The 24,134-nt window shown below is 40.0% G+C and overlaps 1 protein-coding gene across 1 annotated transcript; it reads left to right on the top strand.

Moving 5' to 3' along the window:
* On the top strand, positions 1 to 24,092 carry LOC308398454 (mucin-2; the record flags this gene model as incomplete). Its single annotated transcript, XM_080885112.1, has 21 exons — positions 1 to 750; positions 1,435 to 1,499; positions 3,632 to 3,743; positions 3,789 to 3,863; positions 10,097 to 10,207; positions 10,350 to 10,419; positions 11,513 to 11,650; positions 11,724 to 11,888; positions 12,274 to 12,342; positions 14,094 to 14,349; positions 15,113 to 15,162; positions 15,348 to 15,469; positions 15,581 to 15,732; positions 17,266 to 17,404; positions 17,655 to 17,765; positions 18,082 to 18,252; positions 18,498 to 18,737; positions 20,712 to 20,868; positions 21,108 to 21,236; positions 22,127 to 22,274; positions 23,963 to 24,092. 21 exons carry the CDS (start codon positions 1 to 3, stop codon positions 24,090 to 24,092), a joined length of 3,360 nt encoding a protein of 1,119 aa, XP_080741238.1.
* Positions 24,093 to 24,134: the final 42 nt, after the last annotated feature.

Genomic DNA, 24,134 nt, shown 5'->3' with positions numbered 1-24,134 from the left:
ATGCCTAAATCGCTCAAGCAGAAGCCGGGGCCTGATGCCTCGGACTTGCCTGGTGCGGATCCGGCCGCGGGGGTGGGGGCCGGGCCGGATCTCGACACAATCATGGCTGCCATAAAGCAAACGGAGCAGAATGTGCTAGCCAAGATCGACTCGTCTGTGATGGCAGCTGCAGGTGAACTACACAAGAAAATAGACGACTTGGCGGGTGATTTAAGGTCAGAGGTCCTGAGTGTGCGCGCAGAGTTTGCGAAGGCTATCGAAGACATGCAGAAAGAAAACGCCACGCTCTCGACCCGCACTGATGATCTTGAGGAGGAAGCTAATGGCCAGGCTAACCGTGTTGTAGCACTGGAAGCTAAAGTTGATGCGCTATCTGCCCAAGTCGTCCGGTTGGCAGACAAGGCCGATGATTTGGAGTCCCGGCAACGTCGTGATAACTGCAGACTAATTGGAGTGGAAGAGGGATTCGGAAATATTCGACCGGAGAAAGCCGTGGCTGAATTGTTGAAGGAAGCGCTCGCCCTCGACTATACGCCGACGCTCGATCGGGCGCATAGGAGCCTGCAGCCGAGGCCAAAGGATGGAGATGCCCCGAGACCGATAATCGTCAAGTTCCACTATTTTCAGGAGAAAGTGGATGTTCTTCGAAAGGCCATGGGGGCAGGTCCCATTACCCGTAATGGGAAGCGTTTCTACATCTACCCAGATTTCTCGGCCACCGTTAGAAAGAAGAGATCGGCCTTTACCGAGGTGAGAAGATTGCTTCGCCGGTGTACGGGGGTGAAATATGGTCTCCTGTATCCAGCTACATTGAAAATCACGACCCCGGCTGGCGAACAGATGTCTTTCGAAGATCCGATCAAGGCAAGGCACTACGTCGAGACCAATCTGCGCCCACGGGAGACGGAGGGAGAGTGACAGTTAATTCACGGACCACAACAAGTATCACACGCTGCGTGCTACCATTGAGGTAGTCTGCACAGGCTGTGCATTGACTGGTGAACGTCGCCACGCTACGGTTGGATGCCCTTTATGATTGGACAAGGTATAGCTATAAGATGTTGAGGATTTCTGTGGATGTCATGTGGCCTGGGGAATATTTTATTTCAGAATATCTTCGGTATCCTCATTGGTCTTAGTTCCAGCCCGACACCATAACCCCAACAGTGCTTTTATTTTGCTTTTTGATGTATTCTGATTAATTAATCCCCTTTTTCTTATCACCAGTGTCATTATTTTTATTGGGTTTTACCCCTTTCTTGTGGGATTATTTTCCAACCGTGAGTGTTCAGAGCCGTACCGGCCTGTAAGTGGATGGGTGCCGACATGCATGCGGCAATAATGATGCTGAGTCAAGGGTCCTATTATACTTTGTTCTGTCTTTGCTGAGTTCATGTAAGAGTTTAAGCTAGTGTAAACGTGTTATATGCCTAGGAGAGAGAGGAGTGTTTTCAGGGCAGTCTCAGGTTTGTGGAAGACCAGCCCAGGGGTCCAGGATGGTGAGAGGTTTATCTATGTTTATCTGTTTGTTTTTGTTAGTTTTGCTTTGGGTTTATCTGTGGTTTATGTTGTGGCTCAAACAGGCACTGAAACACTGAGATATAACCAACGTGCAGGATCAGTCTATTATCGATTGTGGCACTATGACTCTGGATAATGTGAATAATCAACAGAAATCGGTCTCATTCATTAGCTGGAACGTCAAAGGGCTGAATAATTTGGTTAAAAGAAGCAAGGTATTTAGTCATTTGAAATCGCTCAAACCTGACGTGATGTTTCTACAGGAGACACACTTAAATACTAACTCCCAAAAAAGACTAGGTTGTAAGTGGATTGGACAAATATATCATTCACGTTTTAACTACAAAGCCAGGGGAACAGCAATCTTAATTAGGAAGGGGGTTCCATTTGAACACTCTGAAGTGATATCAGATCCTAATGGCAGATATGTTGTTGTAGTGGGCAAGCTGTTTAACACACCACTAATACTGGCTAATATTTATGGACCTAACTGGGACAACGCACAGTTCTTTCTTAATTTTTTTTCGACTCTCCCGGACCTTGTCTCCTATAAACTGATTCTAGGTGGAGACTTTAATTGTGTCCTTTCTCCCCAGCTGGACCGATCAAGCGTAAGGTCGAGCAACACCCTCTCGTCAGCAGCAGTGGCTATTAATTCCCTACTTCGTTCTTACGGCTTATCAGACCCTTGGCGTGCAACAAACCCATCTACGAAGCAATTTTCCTTTTTTTCCCCTGTACATCATAGTTACTCCAGGATTGATTACTTCATTGTCGATAACCAGCTACTTCCCTTAATTTCCAGCACCAAATACCACAGTATAGTGTTGTCAGATCATAGCCCTGTGCAGATGGGTCTGGTTTTTCCAGGTAATGTGGCGCCCCAACGAACGTGGCGGCTAGACCCCCTATTACTTTTATGTGAACGCTTTAAAACGTTTCTCAGCAATCAGATTGACTTCTTTCTAGAAATTAATGACACTCAGGATGTGTCGAGGGGAGTCTTGTGGGAGTCTATGAAAGCCTATATTAGGGGCCAAGTTATTTCTTATGTGGCACACAGAGACAAGGAGCGCTCTAAACAACTTAAAGAACTGGCTGACAAGATTGCGGATATGGATAGGCGTTACGCTCTTTCACCTACGCCAGATCTTTTTAAGGAGAAATTACTGTTGCAAACTGAATTTGACACGCTTATGACATGGAAAGCCGAAAGAAATATTTTTAAATCCAGGCAGGTATATTATGAGCATGGAGATAAAGCGGGGAGGCTCCTTGCACTTCAGCTCAAACAGCGGTCAGCTGAGCGCGTGATTTCGGGAATTGAAATAGGTGCTGATTCGATATCTCACGACCCCCGAGTCATTAATGACCAGTTCAAATATTTCTACTCTACCCTATATCAATCAGAGGTGGGCAGTAATTCATCTGAGATCTACTCGTTTCTTGACTCGCTGGATCTTCCCAAGCTCTCTCCGGACGCTCAGTCGCCTTTGGAACAGCCGTTGTCGATTGAAGAGATAACGAACGCTATTAAATTATCTCAGACTGGAAGGTCGCCAGGTCCGGACGGTTTCCCCATGGAGTTTTACAAGGAATTCTCTTCGAAGCTCACACCTATTTTAGAATCAGTTTATGCTGAATCTTTTGCTACTGGCAATCTGCCGCAGACGCTTACCCAGGCCACGATCTCAGTCTTACTAAAGAAAGATAAAGATCCTGTACAGTGTAGCTCATACAGGCCAATAAGTCTTTTGTGCTGTGACTATAAGATTTTAACCAAAACTCTTGCACTACGGTTGGACCCTATTATTTCCACCATTATTGATGAGGACCAAACGGGCTTCATTCCCGGACGGCAGTCATTTTTTAATGTGAGACGACTGTTTAATGTGGTATTCTCCCCCCATTCGACAATACAACCGGAAGTTATTCTGAGCCTTGACGCTGAAAAGGCGTTTGATAGAATCGAATGGTCCTACCTTTTCACAGTTCTGGAGAAATTCGGCATGGGACCTACTTTTTGTAGATGGATTAAAGTCCTATATTCAACGCCTATGGCTGCAGTCAGGACAAATGGTCTGATTTCGGAATATTTTTCGCTCTACAGGGGGACGAGGCAGGGCTGTTGCCTGTCACCCTTCCTGTTTGACATTGCGATCGAACCGCTGGCAATTGCTATCAGATCTGATGAGAGGATTAAAGGTATATCCAGGGGTGAGGTAACTCATAAAACTCTGCTTTATGCTGATGATCTACTTTTGCAGATATCAGACCCAATTGGGAGTATGCCCCACCTTTTCCGCTGGCTGCGGGAGTTCAGCAACATATCGGGGTATAAGGTTAATTTATCAAAATCTTTACTGTTTCCATTGAACAATCTGGCAAAACAGACCACTTATGACGATTTGCCTTTTAAAATTGAAAATGACAAATTCACATATTTGGGACTGGAAATAGCTGGCTCGATTAAGACTATTTTCCAGTATAACTACAGGTCTATTCTGGACAGTACTAAATCTGATCTGGGTAGGTGGTCAAAACTTCCACTTTCGCTGGCAGGACGGATAAATGTGGTGAAGATGACTGTAATGCCCAGGTTTCTTTATCTATTCCAAATGATCCCCATCTTTCTCCCCAAATCCTATTTTGCCCAGCTGGATCGCTTTGTCTCTTTGTTCATATGGAACAAAAAACCTGCACGCATAAGGAGAGCGAGCCTGGAGAGAGCTAAAGCTGATGGTGGTTTGGGCTTACCTAATTTCTTATTCTATTATTGGGCTGCTAACATTGTCAAGCTGACATATTGGATAACCATGTTTGCGGATGGGGAGGGTCCAGTCTGGGCAGATATGGAACTGAGAGCTACACTCCCAATCTCTCCGATTTTGATCTTAACTGCCCCTCTCCCACTGAATGTCAAAGCATCTGGGCTGAACTCCAATTTGGTGGTTCAAAATTCAATTAAGATCTGGGGTCAATTCAGGAAACATTTTAACTTGACAAATACTTGTAGCTTTTCTCCGATAATGTTCAACCATCTTTTTACACCATCTCAAATAGATCATTCATTTGCAGTCTGGCACAGAAACGGTCTGGTTTTCTTTCAAGATCTCTTCACTGAGGATGGCTTTGTCTCATTTAAACATTTGTGTGAAGACCATAACTTACCAAAGTCTCACTACTTCAGATACCTTCAGGCTCGGAGTTTTGCTTCTAAATTTCTCCCAGGGTACCCGTCTCTGCCCTCTAAGGGCCTACTGTATCTAGTTCTTAATGTGAGTCAGCCCACTAAAAGAGCAATATCGAAGATTTATGCATTGATTCTTGAAAGCTGCCCTCATACATGGGACAAACCTAAGGCGGCGTGGGAAGGGGAGGTTGGAGAACTCATCTCAGAAGACATCTGGAAGAAAGCCATACAGCGTATACATACGTCTTCTCTCTGTATTAGACATGGCCTGATTCAATTTAAGGTCGTCCACAGGCTCCACTATTCTAATGACAGACTGTCTAAACTGTACCCTGATGTTGCACCGAATTGTCCTAGATGTGATTACTCTCCTGTTTCTTTGGGGCACATGTTTTGGTCATGTCCCTCCCTGTATGGTTTCTGGACATCAATTTTTCAATCACTGTCAGCTATATCGGGTGAAACACTGCGGCCTGACTCTTTGATAGCTATCTTCGGTGTACCTCGGGAAGAGCTGAGACTCTCTCCCCTCCACAGAAACGCAATAGCCTTTGCCTCGTTGCATGCCCGCCGTCTGATACTGCTGAGCTGGAAGGCGTCGAACCCTCCTTCCTACGTCCATTGGATTAGAGAGGTGATGTTGGGATTAGCTCTGGAAAAAATTAGGTATACCGTGCGCGGCTTGGAGAGTAAATATGACAAAACCTGGTCACGGTTCATAACTCATGTCAGGAGTCTGTCTTTTGCCTGATTTATTGTTCTTTACTTGTTGGTAATTTATGCTCTTGCTCTCTTCTCGGACTGCTGTCCATAGTCTCCTCAATGCCCGTACTTTGACTGTTGGGATTTCTTTAATCCCTTTTTCTTCTTTGTTTCTTCTCTCATGTGCCGGGGTCCGGCTGTTGGTGCTATAATGACTGTCACAGATTGGTTTGAGTGTTTCTCCCCCCTTTTTTTTTTTTTTTTTTTTTTTTTTTTTTTTTTTGTGTTGTGTGTATTGTGCTTCCTGGTTGTGGGGATGCCACCTGGATGGGGGTGGGGGGTAGGGTTCGCAACTTTTGTAAGAAATTCTGGACTGTTTTGTTGGAAAACTATAAATAAAGTTGTAAAAAAAAAGAAAAAAAAAGAAAGGGTTTTATTGCCAAATGTTGAGCGGGTTTACAACATTAGGAAATTGCTGCGGTGCTTCAGTGCAAACATACTGTTATAAATACTGTTATAAATTAAGCTTAAATGGACATGAAAATAAAAATGAGAATAAGAATTAAAAGTGCTAAGTAGATAGATATATACATGATATATACATGAGTGCAGGTGGTGATCAGTGCCAAACATGGAATGATGCAGTGAACACAGCGTAGGGTCATGTGTTAGTGGTGGGAACAGTCATACGGTTATTGTTCATGTGTCCAACAGCAGAGGGGAAGAAACTGTTCTTATGGCGAGAGGTTCTGGTGCGAATGGACCGGAGCCTTTACCCTGTCAGAACTCTTACTGCACTGTGCGTGAACTAGTTTCTATCTGAATTGAGAAGCAGGAAATTAGAGGTCATTAAGTTCTTTATATCTTAAAGACATTCTTGTAGTTTAACTAATGCTATCTTCACTAAAACTGTTACTGTGATGACAAGTAGTTATACTATTTATACAGTCTACAGAAAACAACAAATAAACAACAAGGTTAAAGTGCCACTGTGAAACATTGCAACATGTTATATATACACCTGTGATTAAAAATACAAAGAAAAGTAAAAATGTAAAAGCAAAACAGTAGCAGTAATACAGAGACTATTTAATATTGCACTGCAGCTGCCTCAGACGTGCGGAGTATAGTAGTAAGAGTGTGTTTATTTAACCCTAACCCAGCAGACCTTCTCCCACAGACTAATTCAACCCACGAAATAATTTTTACAATCCTTCATAAACCTGTATAATAACTCTTCATTCTGTGCCAGGTGACAACATCTGTCAGGCATATGATAACACACAAATGTCTTTAATGCAGCTATTGTTCTTAGATTTATACTGTGTTATAATGCATTTATATTATTGATTTGCACTGATTTGCACTGCTCTCTTAATAGTATTATAGTATATAGTATATATATATATAGTATTATAGTACTCATACCCCTTAAACTCTTGGAAATGTTGTCACCTTACAACCACAAACCAAAATGTTTTCATTAAGATTTTCTGTGATAGACCAATACAGAGAATCTCATAATTGTGCAGTGGTATGGAAATGATGCACGGTTTTCAAAATTTTAAGCAAATTAAAATCTGAAAACTGTGACATGTTTGTGGTTGTAACAAAAATGTGAAAAAGTTCAAGGGGTATGAACACTTTTTCAACGCACTGTTATTGTAAACTCAAACAGATGTTACCTTGCTACCTTGAGGGTTCAAACTGTAGGCTTCTAAAAATGATTGGCAGTATGTATTTTTTTAACTGACTGACTTCTTTTTCAGCAATTCTGTGACCAGACTTTCTCCAGTGATCCCTTTGTTGATTGCCAAAACATTCTTGACGTGGAATCCTTTAGTAAAGCCTGTATGGTGGACACGTGCAACTCTACAGACAACACTACTTTTGTCCTCTGCAAAACACTTTCAGAGTTCTCCAGACAGTGCATCCATGCAGGTGGCAAACCCCAAGAATGGAGGAACGATACATTTTGCTGTAAGGGTGCAACATTTACAGTTCTGGGTCTCCATCATAGGCAGTGTTTTTTCCTTATACTTTGCAAAATTCTTTAATTGACATTGAAAAACTTTTGTCCACAGACAAGAAATGTCCATACAACATGGTGTTCTTGGAATGTAGCAGTTCATGTCCTGACAGCTGTTCCACCCCTCAGGCCAGCCAGACATGTGACAGCCATTGTCATGATGGCTGCAGCTGCCCTGCTGGTATATCCACACTCCTTTTGCACTCCATCTCTTGCTTTCTGTCTCTCAGAGAGAAAACAATTGCAAAGTATTCTGGGCAGTCGCAGCCAGGTTGTTCACACAAAACTAAAACTGCATAATTCGGATCTCAGATGTCGGAACTCGGGAGCCACGTCGCTCCTGAGTCAGCACATCCCTTTAATGAAGTCAGAAGATAAAAAAAAGCAGGGTTTGTTTTGCTTCTTGGATTGAGCCATTCATGCATCACTAGCAATATAGCATAATACCTCTTTTGTGCTTAAAAACACCATGGTATCACATTTATGATAGAACCTGATAAGCACTCTGTGTATGGATTATTTAGCAAGTCACAATTAGATACCAGTGGCAGTACAGATTAAAAGTTTCACCACTGTTTATGTTCACTGCCACCATCTTTGATTTTTAACTTAGGGTTGGTAGGGTTGCTCCAATTTTTTTATTTTTTTATTTCTTTGTTTTGAGTTTTTGGATTTTCTGAGTTGAGGTGGCATTCCAGATAAATATTCTGACTGGGAACTTGAAACACAATGTACCACACATATCCAACAGATAAAGATTGTTTTATGGTCCCACAATTGTGTCCATCGGCAGACACGATTTCAGTAGGACAGAGAGGGGAGAGAGTTTCGACCACACACTACTTTGCATTCTGCCAAATGTTGATTGGTTGACAAGTGGACCAGAAGAGAGAAAGGGATGACAACAGTAGAAAAAAACCAACCCCCCTACATGTAGTGATATTTGAGACCTTTCCCAAATAGCAAAATTGGTATGGTCCCGATCTGGCCCACACAATTTGCTTACACTTGACCTACATACCACAAAGAATGACGGCCCTTTGGGGGCCCAGATCTGGCCTACACATGGGCCAGCACAAGGCCAGTTGCAGACACACTGGTGGCCCTTTGCTGGCCCATGTGTGGATGAGTAAACCCTCACTAGGTTTTGGATAAAGTGTAAACTCACAAATCTGTCAAACCTGCATTTGAAACGTCGGCTACCATAGTAGTATAGTATTGCAACATGGCATTTGGGTCTTCTAACTAAAATAGGAAAACAGAAACATAAGTAGTGCATCATTGCCAGACCTGGCCCACATCTGGTTGACATACTCCCTGCCATAACAACCATCGGTCAGAAGTGCCAGCTTGATGCCGGATCCCGGCCAGAGCTGTTTTCTATGGGCCTGGGCCACATAAACCAAACCATAATCGGGCCAGATATGGCATGCCATCACATAAAGAGTGACGTCGTTGCCAGACCTGGCGCACATCTGGTTGACATACACCCTGCCATGACACCACTCAGTCAGAAGTGCCAGCTTGATGCCGGATCCGGGCCAGGCCTGTTTTAAATAGATAAATATGAAGGCATGCTGGCTCGGACGTCGCCCGGATCAACAAGGTCCGCGTCAGGTGTTGAGGAACCAGGGCACCCTGACGAGAAGTGGGCTACTGGAACAAGAAGGCATCGGTGGGCAAGAGACGAAAACAGGGCGTTGTTGGAATGCTACTACGCAAGTAACCCTGGCGGAAGGGGTTACGTGAATAGGATGAGGGACCTATGGATATATATATATATAAATATATATTTTTTGCGTCTCTTTCTCAGGGATGGTCTTTGATGATATTGGTAACAGCGGATGTATCGCAGTCTCTCAGTGTCCATGTCTGCACAACAACGAAATCTACAAGCCAGGAGAGTCCTACTCGCACCACTGTGGATCCTGGTAAAATGAATTTGTGCCACTTTGTTGCAGAGTTAAAAAAATGAAAATAAAACATTTTTATTGTGTATGTGATACTAGAAATGGTAAAGACATGAATCTAAGAGTACCTTTGATAGGATGATTAAGTGTTAAAGCCATTTCTAAGTTACACAATTACAATCTCCCACAAAATTATTGTGTACGTCGGAGGTACTGCAAGTAAGAATGTTTTAGCAGTCTCCTCACATTTACAGTTTGTACATTTATGTGACATTTTTACCTTTTTAAAGTTTTACAAACGTTAGTGAGTTTATTTTAAGACATAGTAGAAAATGTAATGCAGTGTGTTACTAAAGCAGTTATATGAATATTTGACCATATTAATAATTTTTAATACATAAATGAAATGTGTGTGTGTCTTGACAGTGTATGTGAAAGCGGTCAGTGGAGTTGTACAGAGACAAACTGTCCAGGAATCTGTTCTGTCAAAGGAGGAGCTCATGTTAACACCTTTGATGGAAAAGTCTACACATTTCATGGCGATTGCTCCTATGTTCTAGCTAAGGTGATACTCACTGCTAGTCCTTCTCCACATACACATAACAGCAGCATCTTAAACCGGATGCACCATCAGAAAATAATATGCTAATATAATAATATGATTTGAGTACATACATGTGTAGTGTAATGTTTTTTTTTTTTGGTGACTGATTACATGTTTTGTTTTGATGTGCTCTGCAGGACAGTAATGGTTTGTCCTACACTGTGCTGGTGGATCTGGTCAAGTGCGGGCAAAGTGACACAAAGACTTGCCTCAGAACTGTAACTTTGGCCTTAGGCAGCAATTCTGTGGTAAGCTGCAGGCATAAAAACATCATCATTACTCCTTGTGTCTGAAAAAAATCCAGATCTCACAAAATCTTGTGCTTTTTCTCACCAATAAGAATTTGCAAATCCTGGTGTGTCTAAAATGTGTCTTTCTGCAAAATGACAGGTTGTTAAAGTTCAGGCATCTGGGCAGGTCTATGTGAACCAGATTCATTCTCAGCTTCCACTGTTTACAGGTAAGTTTTCTCACATTTCACTGTCCACATATAGTAAACACATCTTCTTAATATAATGATCATAGTCTATGTATGCACATTTTCCTCAGTAATAAATGTTTTTAAAAAAACACCCATTCATCCATCCGTTTTCTTCTGCCTCCTGCCTTCTTCTGACCCCGGGTTGAGGGTTTTCCAGCCTAAGCAGAGAAACCTAGGCCTCCTTCTCCCTATCCCCCTTCTCCAACCTATCTAAAGGAACGCCAAGGTGTTCCTGGGCCAGCAGACAAATGTAATCTCTCCAGTGTGCCTACCCCATCAGCCTCCTGCCAGTAGGGAGCCCAGCCACTCTTTGGAGAAAGCAAATTCTATCTGCAGTCACATTCTTTTGTTCACTACCCAAAGCTGGTGACTACGGGTGAGGGTAGGGACATAGATCAACCAGTAAATCGGCAGCTTTGCTTTCACACTAAGCTCTCTCTTCACCACGAAAGACCGGTGTACTGCAGCGGCAGCCCGCTTCGCTCTGCTTCCTCCAAAGTCCCCACAGGCTAACCTGTGGACACCTTCAGCTTGAAAGCTCCCTTTGCTCAGGTGTCTACAGTCTGGCTAAAGGATTACCACCATGACAGGCACCACCTCGCAGCTGCAACTTTTTGCAGCAGCCTCAACAATGGAGATGCTGAACATTGATGATTCAGACTCAATGTTCTCAGCCTACCTTGGAAAGCTGCCACCTCACAGACAGAGCCTTCTGTCAGGCAGTCCCAACGCACCCTCACTATAGGTTTATTAGAAATCCAAGTACTTATATAATCATTTAATGCATTCTTTGTTTGCTTTTGTTTTATGTGACATTCAATTTGTCTTACTTGACAATTTATCACAGGTAAATTGAACGTGCTTGAACGTGACTTTCAATTTACATAAGCTAAGGGCCAGCAAAATTAGTATTTGCAAAAGAATTTTGTTCAACTCACTACAAAATATGTAATAAAGAATTGGAACAAAAGCACCACACTCATTAGTTGTATTTATTTATCTGCGTCATTGACGTTTGTATGTTTGTGTTTGAATTAATTGCTACATTTTTCATGTCTTCTGACCTCTACAGCTGATCTGAGAGTCTTTAAGCCATCTTCCTTCTACATCCTTGTAAGCACCACAGTGGGCATACAACTGATGATTCAGCTGTCTCCCATAATGCAGCTGTTCATTTCAGCTGACAGGTCCCTCACAGGAACCACCTCTGGTATGTCTCCACATTATTGTTAGTGTCTGGAACGTCTGGAATCTGTGTAACTGTGGAACTTCTTATTTGAAAGGTTTATGTGGAAACTTCAACGACATCATGAGTGACGACTTTAGAGTGACAAGTGGGCTGGTGGAAGGCACTGCTGCTGCATTTGCAAATGCATGGAAAACCAGAGCCAGCTGCCCAGACATTATATCACATTTTGGAGACCCTTGTAACAACAACATCCTCACAGGTACAGATAAAACTCCTGTATTATTATGTTTTATCTTATAAAAGTTATTATGTTATATGAAAAATACCATACTTCCTTGCTGTTTTTCAAGATTTTATTGAACAACAGATGATATATAACAAGTTTAATTCTGAATGTTTCTGTGTTTTAGAGAAATATGCTGATTTCTGGTGCTCCAAATTAACTGATCCCGAGGGAGTATTTGCTCCCTGCCACGCTGTTGTTAGCCCCAGCACATATAAAGATGTAGGTCTGTACATGCAAAGTTTTAATGAGAACTTTGCAGCTGAACTCTTGTTAATCGTTTCATGAATACTCTTTTGACAGAACTGTATGTATGACACCTGTAACTGTGAAAAAAGTGAGGACTGCATGTGTGCTGCAGTTTCCTCATATGTCTATGCCTGCTCAGCAGCAGGAGTCCACATCAGTGGCTGGAGGAAAACCATCTGTGGTAAGTAAAACACTAAGCATCCTTCAAAAGAGAAACACGGGTTCAAACAACATATTTATCTGAACATGTTCTCTTTCAACTGCTGCTGTGTCCACAGGCATGATTTTACATTCAAAACATAGGACCATTTGTCTTCTTCTTCTTGACATGATGTGCCAATGCTCGCTGAAGCACATTGTGTTTTTAGTGAGGGGGTTTTCTCGACAACAGGACTGAACCCTTTTGTTTTTAGATTGGCCCCACAACCCAATTTTTAATTCAATTTAATTCAATTCAGTTTTATATTGTAAGTGCCAAATCACAACAAGAGTCACCTCAAGTGCTTTTTATTGTAAGGTAGACCGGATTGGAAATGAAAATCCTACAATAATACAACAGAGGACAAAATAACAATCACACGACCCCCTATGGGCAAATGCTTTGGCGACAGTGGGAGGGAAAAACTCCCTTTTAATAGGAAGAAACTTCCAACAGAACCAGGGTCAGGGAGGGGCGGGGCCATCCGCCGTGACTGGCTGAGGTGAGGGGAGGAAGACCGGACAAAAGACATGCTGTGGTAGAGCAGCAGAGATTGATGATTACTAATGATTAAATGCGGAGAGACCCACTGTCATGTCGAAGAAGTCCTTGGTCCTTATTTTTAAAAAAGTATTATGATATGAGTTCTGGTTTTGTATTTGGAAGCAGTTTATCGACAGGTTCAAAAAGGGAAATTTAACAGCAATTTCCCACAGACTGATTCTATACCAGCAATCAATGTATGAGAATAATAGGTCATTCTGATTTGTTGATTACACTTTAGGTCTATTTTTCATTTGTGGATTCGAATTTCATGAAATTTGAATGAGCTCTTCATTGACTGGATCATTAGAAATTTTTTAAAACTTACTTTAATCAGTCCTTGTCTTTAAATTTTTGTTTAAATATCATTTCAAGCACATCAAATAAAGAGCTTTTTAAAAAATAAAAACCCTCAAACATGTGAAAATATGCTGGCTTTTCATTTAAGATCCTTGAGTCTAATCATTAAGTCATCTACAGTTTTTTTAGATTCACTTCTTAAATGTAATAATGCAATGTATCAGTTTTCGCATCAATTTCAGATAAACATTCATTATTTGTCAGCTTATTTGGATATATTCTTCAGCTTTCAGCTCATCTAAAAACGGTCAGCCTGCCAGCTTCAACGATTTCAGCAAAGATTGAGCAGTTACAACAATTCAACTCAAACAATTCAGTTTTCAGCATTCATACTGCAATTGGAGTACACTTGTATGTAAAATAATCGAATAATCTGTGCTAAATCAACAACGTTAGTGCTAAACTCACAGGAATATTGTACCTCGATGACCATGACAATTAAATGTGTCAGAGCCCCTGTAAATTAAAGTCAGCAGCAGCAGTCACAATTTGAGGAAACTCTAAATTATTTGGGTTAATATAAATGTTATTATTACCATCACATTGTCAGCATGGGTCAGCTGCTGACACCATGTCTGTGTTATGGTGTTAACCCACCAGACATCTTTCCATGCCATTCGTACTACATGAACAGTTCTTGTCTCCAGTACCACAGCTATGGCACATATTTTGGTATCTATTTTAAATAATGGCAGAAGTAGCAGGTCATTTGAATACAACAAATCTTACTAAATCATCTGTGTTTGATTCATTTTTGCAACATTTGAATTGAATTAAATTGAACTGAACTGTTGGCTCATTGTATAAACATCTCATATCTCTCATAACAGAGACATTCAGCACATCATGTGCAGCAGAAACTGTGTATAACTACAACATGACCAGCTGTGGGCGTACCTGCCGTTCCCTCGGCCAGACTGACTACTCTTGTCAGGTCAACTTCACCACAGTGGATGGCTGTGGCTGTTCTGAAGGAACTTACATGAATGAGGAAGGCCAGTGTGTAGCCCGTGAAAGCTGTCCCTGCTATGCTGAAGGCATTATTGTTCCTCCTGGACAGACTATCAGTAAAGATGGCAGCACATGGTAAATAACGCCAACTAATTTTTTCTTAATTCATGCTGAATCATTCAGGTAAGGAAATTTTCAAAGGTTGATTCTGTTCTTCTGGACATGTTTTCAGTGGAAGAAATATTTTGTCACTCATCCGAGTAACTTCTTCAGTCTCAGCTGACTGCAGGTTTAGCAATGTTTGCTACTTTTAGTCATAATGCAAATGTGCTATTTATGTTTTTTCCAGTCCCCAACTCTCTATGGATAGTACTCATGGCCATGGTCATGAGATTTTGCATCATAATGACCATGAAATTGACCAACTGACCATTCTTAATCAGCGGTGCTAGAACAGAATCAACTTTCTTGGATTTTTATGTTTACCATCACCAACCTAAAATGTTCATTTGCTAAAGTTAATTTGCTGTAAAAACAAAGTGAAGCTCAGCTAATAGATTTGTATTCACTCAATATGACACGTGTTAATGGCAGGGACGTGTTTGCTCCGAACAAAACAGGAGGATTAAACGAATATTGAACTGGGGAACACAGGATGCTGGAAGCCGTATTCTGTATATATACCAACTACAAAGCATTGACTTGCAAGTTAGAGGAAAAATGTTGTTCCATTCTATAAATTCATGTTGTGAATGCACCAGTACAACTAGGATGTTTTTTGCCCATGAACATTTTAAATAACAAAAAGAATAATAAGAAACTACACGGTTAAAGAATGACTGAGGATATTATGTCATATAAAAGTATTTCTCATGTTCCCTCATAATTGTTCTCACAGTGTCTGCAGACAAGGCATTCTCAGCTGCTCTGGAGGAACACAGCTACTAAGTAGGCACCGTAATTAACATTATGCACACAGATTAAATGCTATTGTCGTTAATTTGTTTGATAAAATTAGTAGCCAAACATCTTCAGTTCTCTTTCATATTATGAAGTTTTCACTCAGTGAACTGTAAATAAATTCACAATGACAATAAAACTATGAATGTGAAGCTGTTATATTTTGTTCCCAGGTTTACCATTAGGTTCACCACAATGCGAATATCCCATGGTGTACTTTGACTGCTCCACTGCTCAACCTGGGGCTACTGGCACTGAATGTCAAAAGAGCTGCAGCACCGCTGACATGGCTTGTGTAAGTACAGCACAGTTGTGCCAGTTTGGCTGTGTGCTTAAATGTGCAGTACATGCACAGGTCTTGCTTGACTTACTCTCTCCTTTCATTTTTCACTCTGGTTGGATACAGATCCACACAGGCTGTACATCAGGCTGCATATGCCCAGATGGGCTGTTGTCAGATGGAGCAGGAGGCTGCGTCAATGAGACCAGCTGTCCATGTGTGCACAATGGACAAGTCTACCAGCCTGGAGAGACACTGACAGTGGATTGCAATACCTGGTTTGTACATTTCTTTACAAGCATACAAAGATGTATATTTAAATATTCAACAGCAGTATATAGGTTATAAGAAGAATTTATACATATTTCCACTACAATAAAGAACGTCAGTTAAATAGGTGACTTGTTTCTCATAGTACTTGTTTGAGACACAGCCGCCACTGCTGCCAAGGCTCACGTGTCAGAGCAGGTTTTCTACCAATCAAAATATCTGGAGATCAATCCAATCAAAGAATCTTTGGGAAAAAACCCAAAGTTGCCCCCAGTGCATTCAGCTGAGGGTGTGTTAAATGAGTTTGGATATAAATAAAAAGCACTGCATGAATGTTTGTGTGATAAGGCAATGCAAGACTGAAAAAGTAAGTTGTACTAAAATAACAGCTGGTGAAACATTTTGCAATTAGGTAGTTTAATTGGCAACATGTCACTAACATGCTTAAAATGAATAATAAGAAACTACAAAAGTGGAAAACTGTTCTGTTGTCTGATAAATCAAAACTTCCAATTCTTTTGTTTTCCACAAAATAAAATGGCTACTGTCTTCTTCACACTAGAGGCAACTAAGTTATCAGGACTCAGTCCAAATGCCTTCATCTCTTAAAAAACAAAAAAACAAAAAGATGTCTTTTTCAGCAAGACCTTGCATATTTCAGCAAAACAATGCTAAACCTTATACTGCATCTGGAACAACAGTATAGCTCTGTAGTAGGAGGCTCTGGCTACGGGTCTAGCCTGCGTGCATTCCAGAAATTACACTTGAAAACATGAATGAAAAATATGACAAAGAAAATCCAAGATTGTTGAACTGCTAGAATTCAATATCAGACATTCGTCCTCCAAAAGTCCAAGGGATGGTCTTGGTTCCCAGACATTTGCAAATTGCTTTTAAAAGAAGAGGGGATGGATGATACACAGTAGTAAACAACACTCTGTCCAAGCTGTTGTGCAACGTGTTGCTGCCATCAAATTTAAAATGACCTTTTCATTTATTCAAACATTTCATGTTTTCTATGGTCTACTGTGAAAAAGGTATGACTTTCTGAGATTTGCAAATCATTTTTATTTACATTTTATTTACGTTTGCAAGGTGTCCCAACTTTTTGGGAGTTGGGTTTCTATTATAAAACTTGTTTACTAAATAAAAACGTCACTATATTTTCACTATTCAGCTATATTTGCTGTTATGTCTCTACTAATTTTGTCATTGCACTTATACTTGTTTGGCCAATACAAGTGAGAAGTTTCCCCCCATCTTGTAAAATAACACTAATTCAGGAATAATCAGGGTTTAAATGATACAATTTGGCAGTGTTTTCACCAAATACACTGTACTTTTCAAATGTTTGAATAGAAAAAGTTGTTTTAATTATATTTGTAAAAACATAAAGGTAGGTAGTTAATTAATCACCAGCGGGTTTTTTTGTGGGTTTTTTTTTTTTTTTTTTTGTATTTTGTATTCTTGATTACACAGATATTACAAATATTTTGAAATTAATTTAATAGTTTTTGTCGGCTGTATGTGTTTCTCCCCAGTTCCTGCAGTGGAAGGAAGTTCACATGTACCAACGAGACGTGTGATGCTGTTTGTGGAATCTATGGAGATGGTCACTACGTCACCTTTGACGATAAGAGGTTCGACTTCAGTGGACAGTGTGAATACACACTTCTACAAGTAAGGTTGCTAAAAGTTAAAAATGAAAACTTTGTAGCCTTGGTAGATTTGGCAACACACTGTTGTACCATCTTTCTTCTGCAGCTCTTCATTGTAAAGCTCACTCTGGCTACTGTTTCTTGTATATTACTTTACCAGAACAGAAAGAGGCACATCAACATTTTTATCAGTAAATCGATTTTATGCAACTCTTAAGGATTCTAACTTTAACACTGGTATCCAGTAATTGCATGCACTGTGCTTTGCTCAGGACTTCTGTGGCACCTATAATGGCAATGGAAGCTTCAGAATTATTACTGAAAATGTTCCATGTGGAACAACAGGAACCACCTGTTCTAAGACCATCAAGATCTTCTTGGGGGTAAACACAAAATCCTTCAGTTGTGCTCATTTTCAAAAATAATGACTGCAAAATGTAGAGTGAATGTAGAGTAAAATGTTTTAAGAACTCTTCACCAACAATATTAAAATTGCACAATTAATACTAGAAAAAGAAACTACAGAATCAATTAAAGGTTGTATAATTTAACTGTTTTTAGATTCAATTTTTTGAACTCTTTTGAAAAAACAAAAGAGCTTTCAGCTTTTCAGGTTTGTTGCACATATATGGTTTCCAGGTAGCTTAAATTCTACAAAAATAAAATTCCTGTTTTATTCATTGCTGCTGTAACCCACAGGATAATGAATTCCAGCTTAAAGATGACAATTTACAAGTGGTAAAGGGCACTATCCAGGCGCTTCAGGTACAAAAAATGGGCATTTACATAGTGGTGACAATCAAGCCTGGACTTGTTCTCATGTGGGACCAGAAGACCAGTCTTTTCATTACAATCAGTCCACAGTTCCAGGTAAAAGAAATAACTTCTGCACATCTGGATTGACAGTTACTTCTTTTTACTGTTGAAGTATAATTGCTTAAGAAAGTTAATATTAAGAATTTCACAATAACAGAAATTTAGTAGTCAGTACAAATAGAAATACAATTACACAATTATTGATACTCATACGTATTAATAATTGTGATATCACTGTAATTAAAAAAAAGCATTAAAACGAGGGCTTTAATTTGTACCACTGCTTCCTTTCCTCTTAGGGTCAGGTCTGTGGTCTGTGTGGAAACTATGATGGTAACAGTAAGAATGACTTCACCACACGCTCCCAGGAAATAGTAGCAGATGTTCTACAATTTGGTAACAGCTGGAAAGTTTCATCTAGTTGCCCCAGTGCAGAGCTAATCAGTGATCCCTGTGCCTCAAATCGCTACCGGGCAGCCTGGTCTCAAAAACAGTGCAGTATCATCACAAGTGTCACCTTCCAGAGCTGTCATTCAAAGGTCAGTATGTTTGGTGGTAGCAAATATACAGAAATGGATACACACACACAAAAATGCACAAAAGAATATGCACTTTAATTTCCCCTATGAGCTCTTTGTTCTTTTATCTTAATGTCTGGCATTTAGGAATGTTTACCTAATAGACACGATATGTGATATCCATCCGCCCATGCATTCTCTTCCACTTATCTATTCAAGGTCGTGGGGGGCCTGGAACCTACCCCACCTATCACCAGTTAACCTAATCCCACTAATTACATGTCTTTAGACTGTGGGAATAATCCAGAGTAGTGGGCGATAACTTAAACCTGCGTATGTCTACATAAAGGTAGTGTTGGAGCACATTGTGGTACCACACCCTCAGGATTTGGGCAGAAAGTTGTGTGTTGCTATAAAAATGGTGAGAAAAGGTGTAAATCTTTCCTACAAAGAAATTAAGATGCCAAGTGTCCTTCATCTTCAAAAGGCAATCAGAAACAGGGGAAAAGTCTACTAGAACCAAAACCTCAACAGAGTCAGAAGACAAGTTTCTGAGCTAGAAGCAGAGCTTAATTGTGGTCATAGTAAGCAAGCCTCAACTTCAACTGACAGGTCAAGTTCAGAGATGGGCAGTAACGCGTTACTGTAATCTGATTACTTTTTTCAAGTAACGAGTAAAGTAAGGGATTACTATTGCAAAAACGGTAATTAGATTACCGTTACTTTCCCGTAGGAACGCTGCGTTACTGCGTTACTAAAACCGTGATCTTTTTGCGAGAATGTCTCACGACAGTGACGTAAGCGAGTGCGACGTTAGTGACAACAGCTGTGTGCAGATCAACAATGGATCACATATCGAGTGCAGAGAGAGTATGAGCATGCAGCGTTTAAAGCGTGGAAGTACTGACCTTACTTTGAGTTTGATTCCATAAAAAGTGACAAAAACATTAGTGTCCGCTGTGCGTGGGAAGAAAACTTCTTTTTACAGCGAAAAAAACCCCTAAACTTCCAACAAGCACCGAGTAGCTACGACGTAATGGGAAACTCACAGAGAAACTCACGGATTCTTCCACTGACCGCGGCACACCTGCACCAGGGTAAACCTCCGCCTACCTCAGTCCTGCTTTACAGGTGAAAATAGAGCAACAGCACCGCTGAGTCTTTGACTTTATTTATTTTCTGCTGTGTTTTACTTGCATCTATTTGAAAGACTGAGTGTAAACACAAAAATATTTTATTTTATGTGCTGGAATGTGCAGAAAATAGGTTTAAATGTTAAACTAATTTATTCAAGTCAGAGAATGTTGCATATAATTAAATTTTTTTCTTGATGCATAAAGTTAAAAGATTAAAACTGATAAAACAAGTTTTAAAAAGAGACTTTTCCATTTGATTACATTTTGTATGATGGATTATGCAGAAAAAGTAGAATTGGGCTGAAAGATCTATCGCTTTATCACCTCTTCAGGTTGTAAATCGTGTTTTTAAAAAGTAACTAAGTAACTAAGTAATTAATTACTTTTGAAAATAAGTAATCAGTAAAGTAACAGGATTACTTTTTTGGGGAAGTAATCAGTAATTAGTTACTGATTACTTTTTTCAAGTAATTGACCAACACTGGTCAAGTTGCAGCAACAGAACCAATGCTAAGATTTCAGAATAAGAAAAAGAGGTTTAAAGAGGTTTACCTGAGCTGTGAAACATTGCCAATGGACTAATGAAAACTGGAAGAAGGTGTTATGGAGTAATGAATCAAAATCCGAAGTCTATGATCTTTGTACAGTATTGAGGAGGCAAAAGGACAGTTCCTCAATCTGTACCCCTGAATACATTGTGGTTAAAAATGGATTGCATGATTCTTTTTTAACTTGAATTGTTTATTTGTTCTATGCTTACAGAGTAAAAGGAATAATTGAACTGTCTGAATTTCAATAAAAAAACTGGAAGTGGGGTTCTGTGAAACTGACTGGTAGTGTATTACTGTATGTGTTCTAGGTTGACCCTGGTCCATATTTTGATTCCTGTGTGAGAGACTCCTGTGCTTGTGACACTGGTGGGGACTGCGAATGTCTCTGTACTGCGGTGGCTGCATATGCTAAAGCCTGTAATGAAGCTGGGACCTGCATTGCATGGAGGACTCCAAAGTTTTGTCGTAAGTCTGATTAATGTAATTCAATTCAATTCAATTCAACTTTATTTATATAGCGCCAAATCACAACAACAGTCGCCTCAAGGCGCTTTATATTGTACAGTAGATCGTACAATAATAGATACAGAGAAAAACCCAACAATCTTATGACCCCCTATGAGCAAGCACTTTGGTGACAGTGGGAAGGAAAAACATCATCAATGCTCTACAAGTCTAATAAGCAATGGTTTTGTTTCTTGCAGCTATTTTCTGTGACTACTATAATTCACCTGGTGAATGTGAGTGGCACTATAAGCCTTGTGGAGCTAATTGCATGAAAACATGTAGGAATCCATCTGGAAACTGCTCGTCACTCATCACCAACCTGGAAGGTACATTAGGCACAGTATTGATATGCCACTTTGTGGACTCTTTATTTTTGTTTTAAATGTGGAGCTTAAGTCAACAGAACAACAGACCGTATCCCTGCCTATGACACAGTGGTTCACAAGCTTTTTACATCATTCCCCACATGGCAGGAAGGAATATTTTCACATCCCATCTAAACAAAACAATGACAGAAAAGCCTACCTGCAACTGTATTTAGATAATGAACTCATTCACAATGAATCCTTCAGTAATTTTTGTTTTAAACAAGCAACTTTCATTTCAAACAACTATTTGTAACTTTTGTCACGAGACAGCTTCCTTAGTCTACACCACTTCTTCAAAAAAGCAACAAGTTAAACAGAATGTGAACATTGCCAAACATGGAAAAATACAGTCCAGTCTTAGTCTTATAAAAAAGAAATCCAGAGACTTGTGAACAGAGATGAAAAATATATAATTTAGTGAGGGTTCAATACTATTCACTCTTAGTGGCTGTAGTAAGCCTGTTTTTGACTGCAGAGCTGTGGCAGGGCGTGGTCTGCGGCATGGCTGCGGGGGAGGCGGATGTATATGAGCAGCAATCACACCTTGCTGGTGTTCCGGCTTAAAACAGAATGAACTAAGTCCTTTTGTGGTTGTGGTTGTGGTTGTTGTTGTTGTTGTTGTTGTTGTGTGTAGGCTGTAGCTGAAAAGCTGCAGCCACGTGCGTAAGTCAACAGCTGCAATAAAGAAGTGTACTGAAAAGTGTGAACATGTCTGTCCTGCATCGTTTACCCAGGATTGGAGCATGATAGGTGAAGGAGAGGCAAATTGTGAAATGTTTACAAAAAAGCTTTGCATGTATTGTACTTGTAAATTTACTCAAGTTAACCGCTATTTTAAAACATCGTAGGCTGCTATCCACAGTGTCCCCCGAACCAACCCTACTTTGATGAAGACACTATGAAGTGCGTTTCCGGGGACCAGTGTGGATGCTATGATGACCAAGGCAACCATTACAACATTGGTGAAAAGGTTCCATCAGAGAACTGCTACACCTGGTATGTCTCACACAAGATTCATCATTCCATCCATTTTAGCACACAGTACATAATGATGCACGTAGAATTCAACATGTGGTCTTTTGATGTAAGTATATAAAATATAATACACGGTGCCATTAAAAAGTATTTGCCCACTTTCCGATTCCTCTTACTGGAGTCTTTCACATAACTTTAGGGACAAACTGTTTGTGTGAAACAAAAATCCTCTATACTCCCGGGAAGGTTCACTGCTGGTTCAAGTTTTCATTGTGTATGGATAAGGGCTGTCATAGTGGCTTTGTAACCCTTTTTAGAATTGTATATGATAAAGTTGTTTCTCAGGTAATTCTTCAGATTTTGGCCTGATGAATCACTTTTTAAGATCATTTAACCTGCTGCACTTTGAAAGGGGCAAAGGACTAGGTAAATGTAAATATTTTATTACTCTATTATTTCAATGATCTGAAAAAAAGGAAGTAGAAAGAAGGCAAAAACTTTCTCATGGCACTGTATGTGAAATATACAGTTATTGAGAAGTAAATGTGATGTTTAACATGCCTCAGTGAGTGTATAACCAGACACAAATGAAATAACCACAACGTTGTTTTCTTTCAAGCTTATGTACAATGTCGGGGATACAATGTAACTACAGTGTTAACTGTAAGTATACTATAAGCTTGTAAAGCTATGCTATAAATCTATTGCTTGGCAAATTGAAAAAAACATTTATTTTCAAATTTAATTTATTATATATAATATAATAAATGTATATGAATTAATTTGTATTTACAAAAAGACAAAATGTTTTACTTGTAGATTGTACATGCATCATTAATGGAAAAATGTACAACTATGGGGACAATATCTACAACACAACTGATGGCCTAGGAAACTGCATCACAGCTGAGTGTGCAGAGAATGGAATTGTAACAAGGAGCATATACCCCTGCTTTATTACCACAACAGCTGGGCCAACAACAACTCCATTTACGTTTAGTACAATACTAAACACCACTTCAGGTATTAAACTGATGATTTCTCAAAGATATAGATAGAGTATTGAGAAATATTGAGAAAATTGAATTGTATTATGGAAGTATATGCATGTTTTAATGTCATGTCATTGTATTTTGTCACAGTTATTAGTACTACATCTCCATTAAATACTACATTTGAATTTGAAACCACATCGGCAAAACTGACCAAACCAGAAATAACAGAAATTACATCTGGGCCTTTCACTACCACTGAAGGAACAACTACAACACCTGAAGAGACAACAGCATTTGAATCCACAACAGCCACAGTTATGACAACAAAAACACCAAAAATAGTTACATCGGGACCAACAACATCCTCTACCACAGCTGTTGTTGAAACCATGACCACAAGTCCATATGTTGAAACAACAGGTCAAGGATCCACCACGGTTACATCAAAACCATCTGTGAGCACTGAAATTACATCTGGGCCTTTCACTACCACTGAAGGAACAGCTACAACACCTGCAGAGACAACAGCATTTGAATCCACAACAGCCACAGTTATGACAACAAAAACACCAAAAATAGTTACATCGGGATCAACAACATCCTCTACCACATCTGCATCAACCTCAGTTGTTGTAACTGGATCATCATTTTCCTCAACTGTAATTACAAATCCTTCTGTTTTAAACACAACTATTTCACCTTCAACATCTAGAGGTTCAACTTCTATTGCTCCCATAACAGAGACACTTCCAGGCAGCACGACTGTTTACGCAACAAGTGTAAACCCCAGTGTGACCAAAACCACATTGGGAACAACAGCATCCTCTACCACAACTGTTGTTGAAACCACGACCACAAGTCCACATGTTGAAACAACAGGTCAAGG

The sequence above is a fragment of the Rhamphochromis sp. 'chilingali' genome (genome assembly GCF_963969265.1).
Source record: "Rhamphochromis sp. 'chilingali' genome assembly, chromosome: 6".
NCBI classification, from domain to species: Eukaryota; Metazoa; Chordata; class Actinopteri; order Cichliformes; family Cichlidae; genus Rhamphochromis; species Rhamphochromis sp. 'chilingali'.
This window is presented reverse-complemented; position numbering and strand designations above follow the sequence as displayed.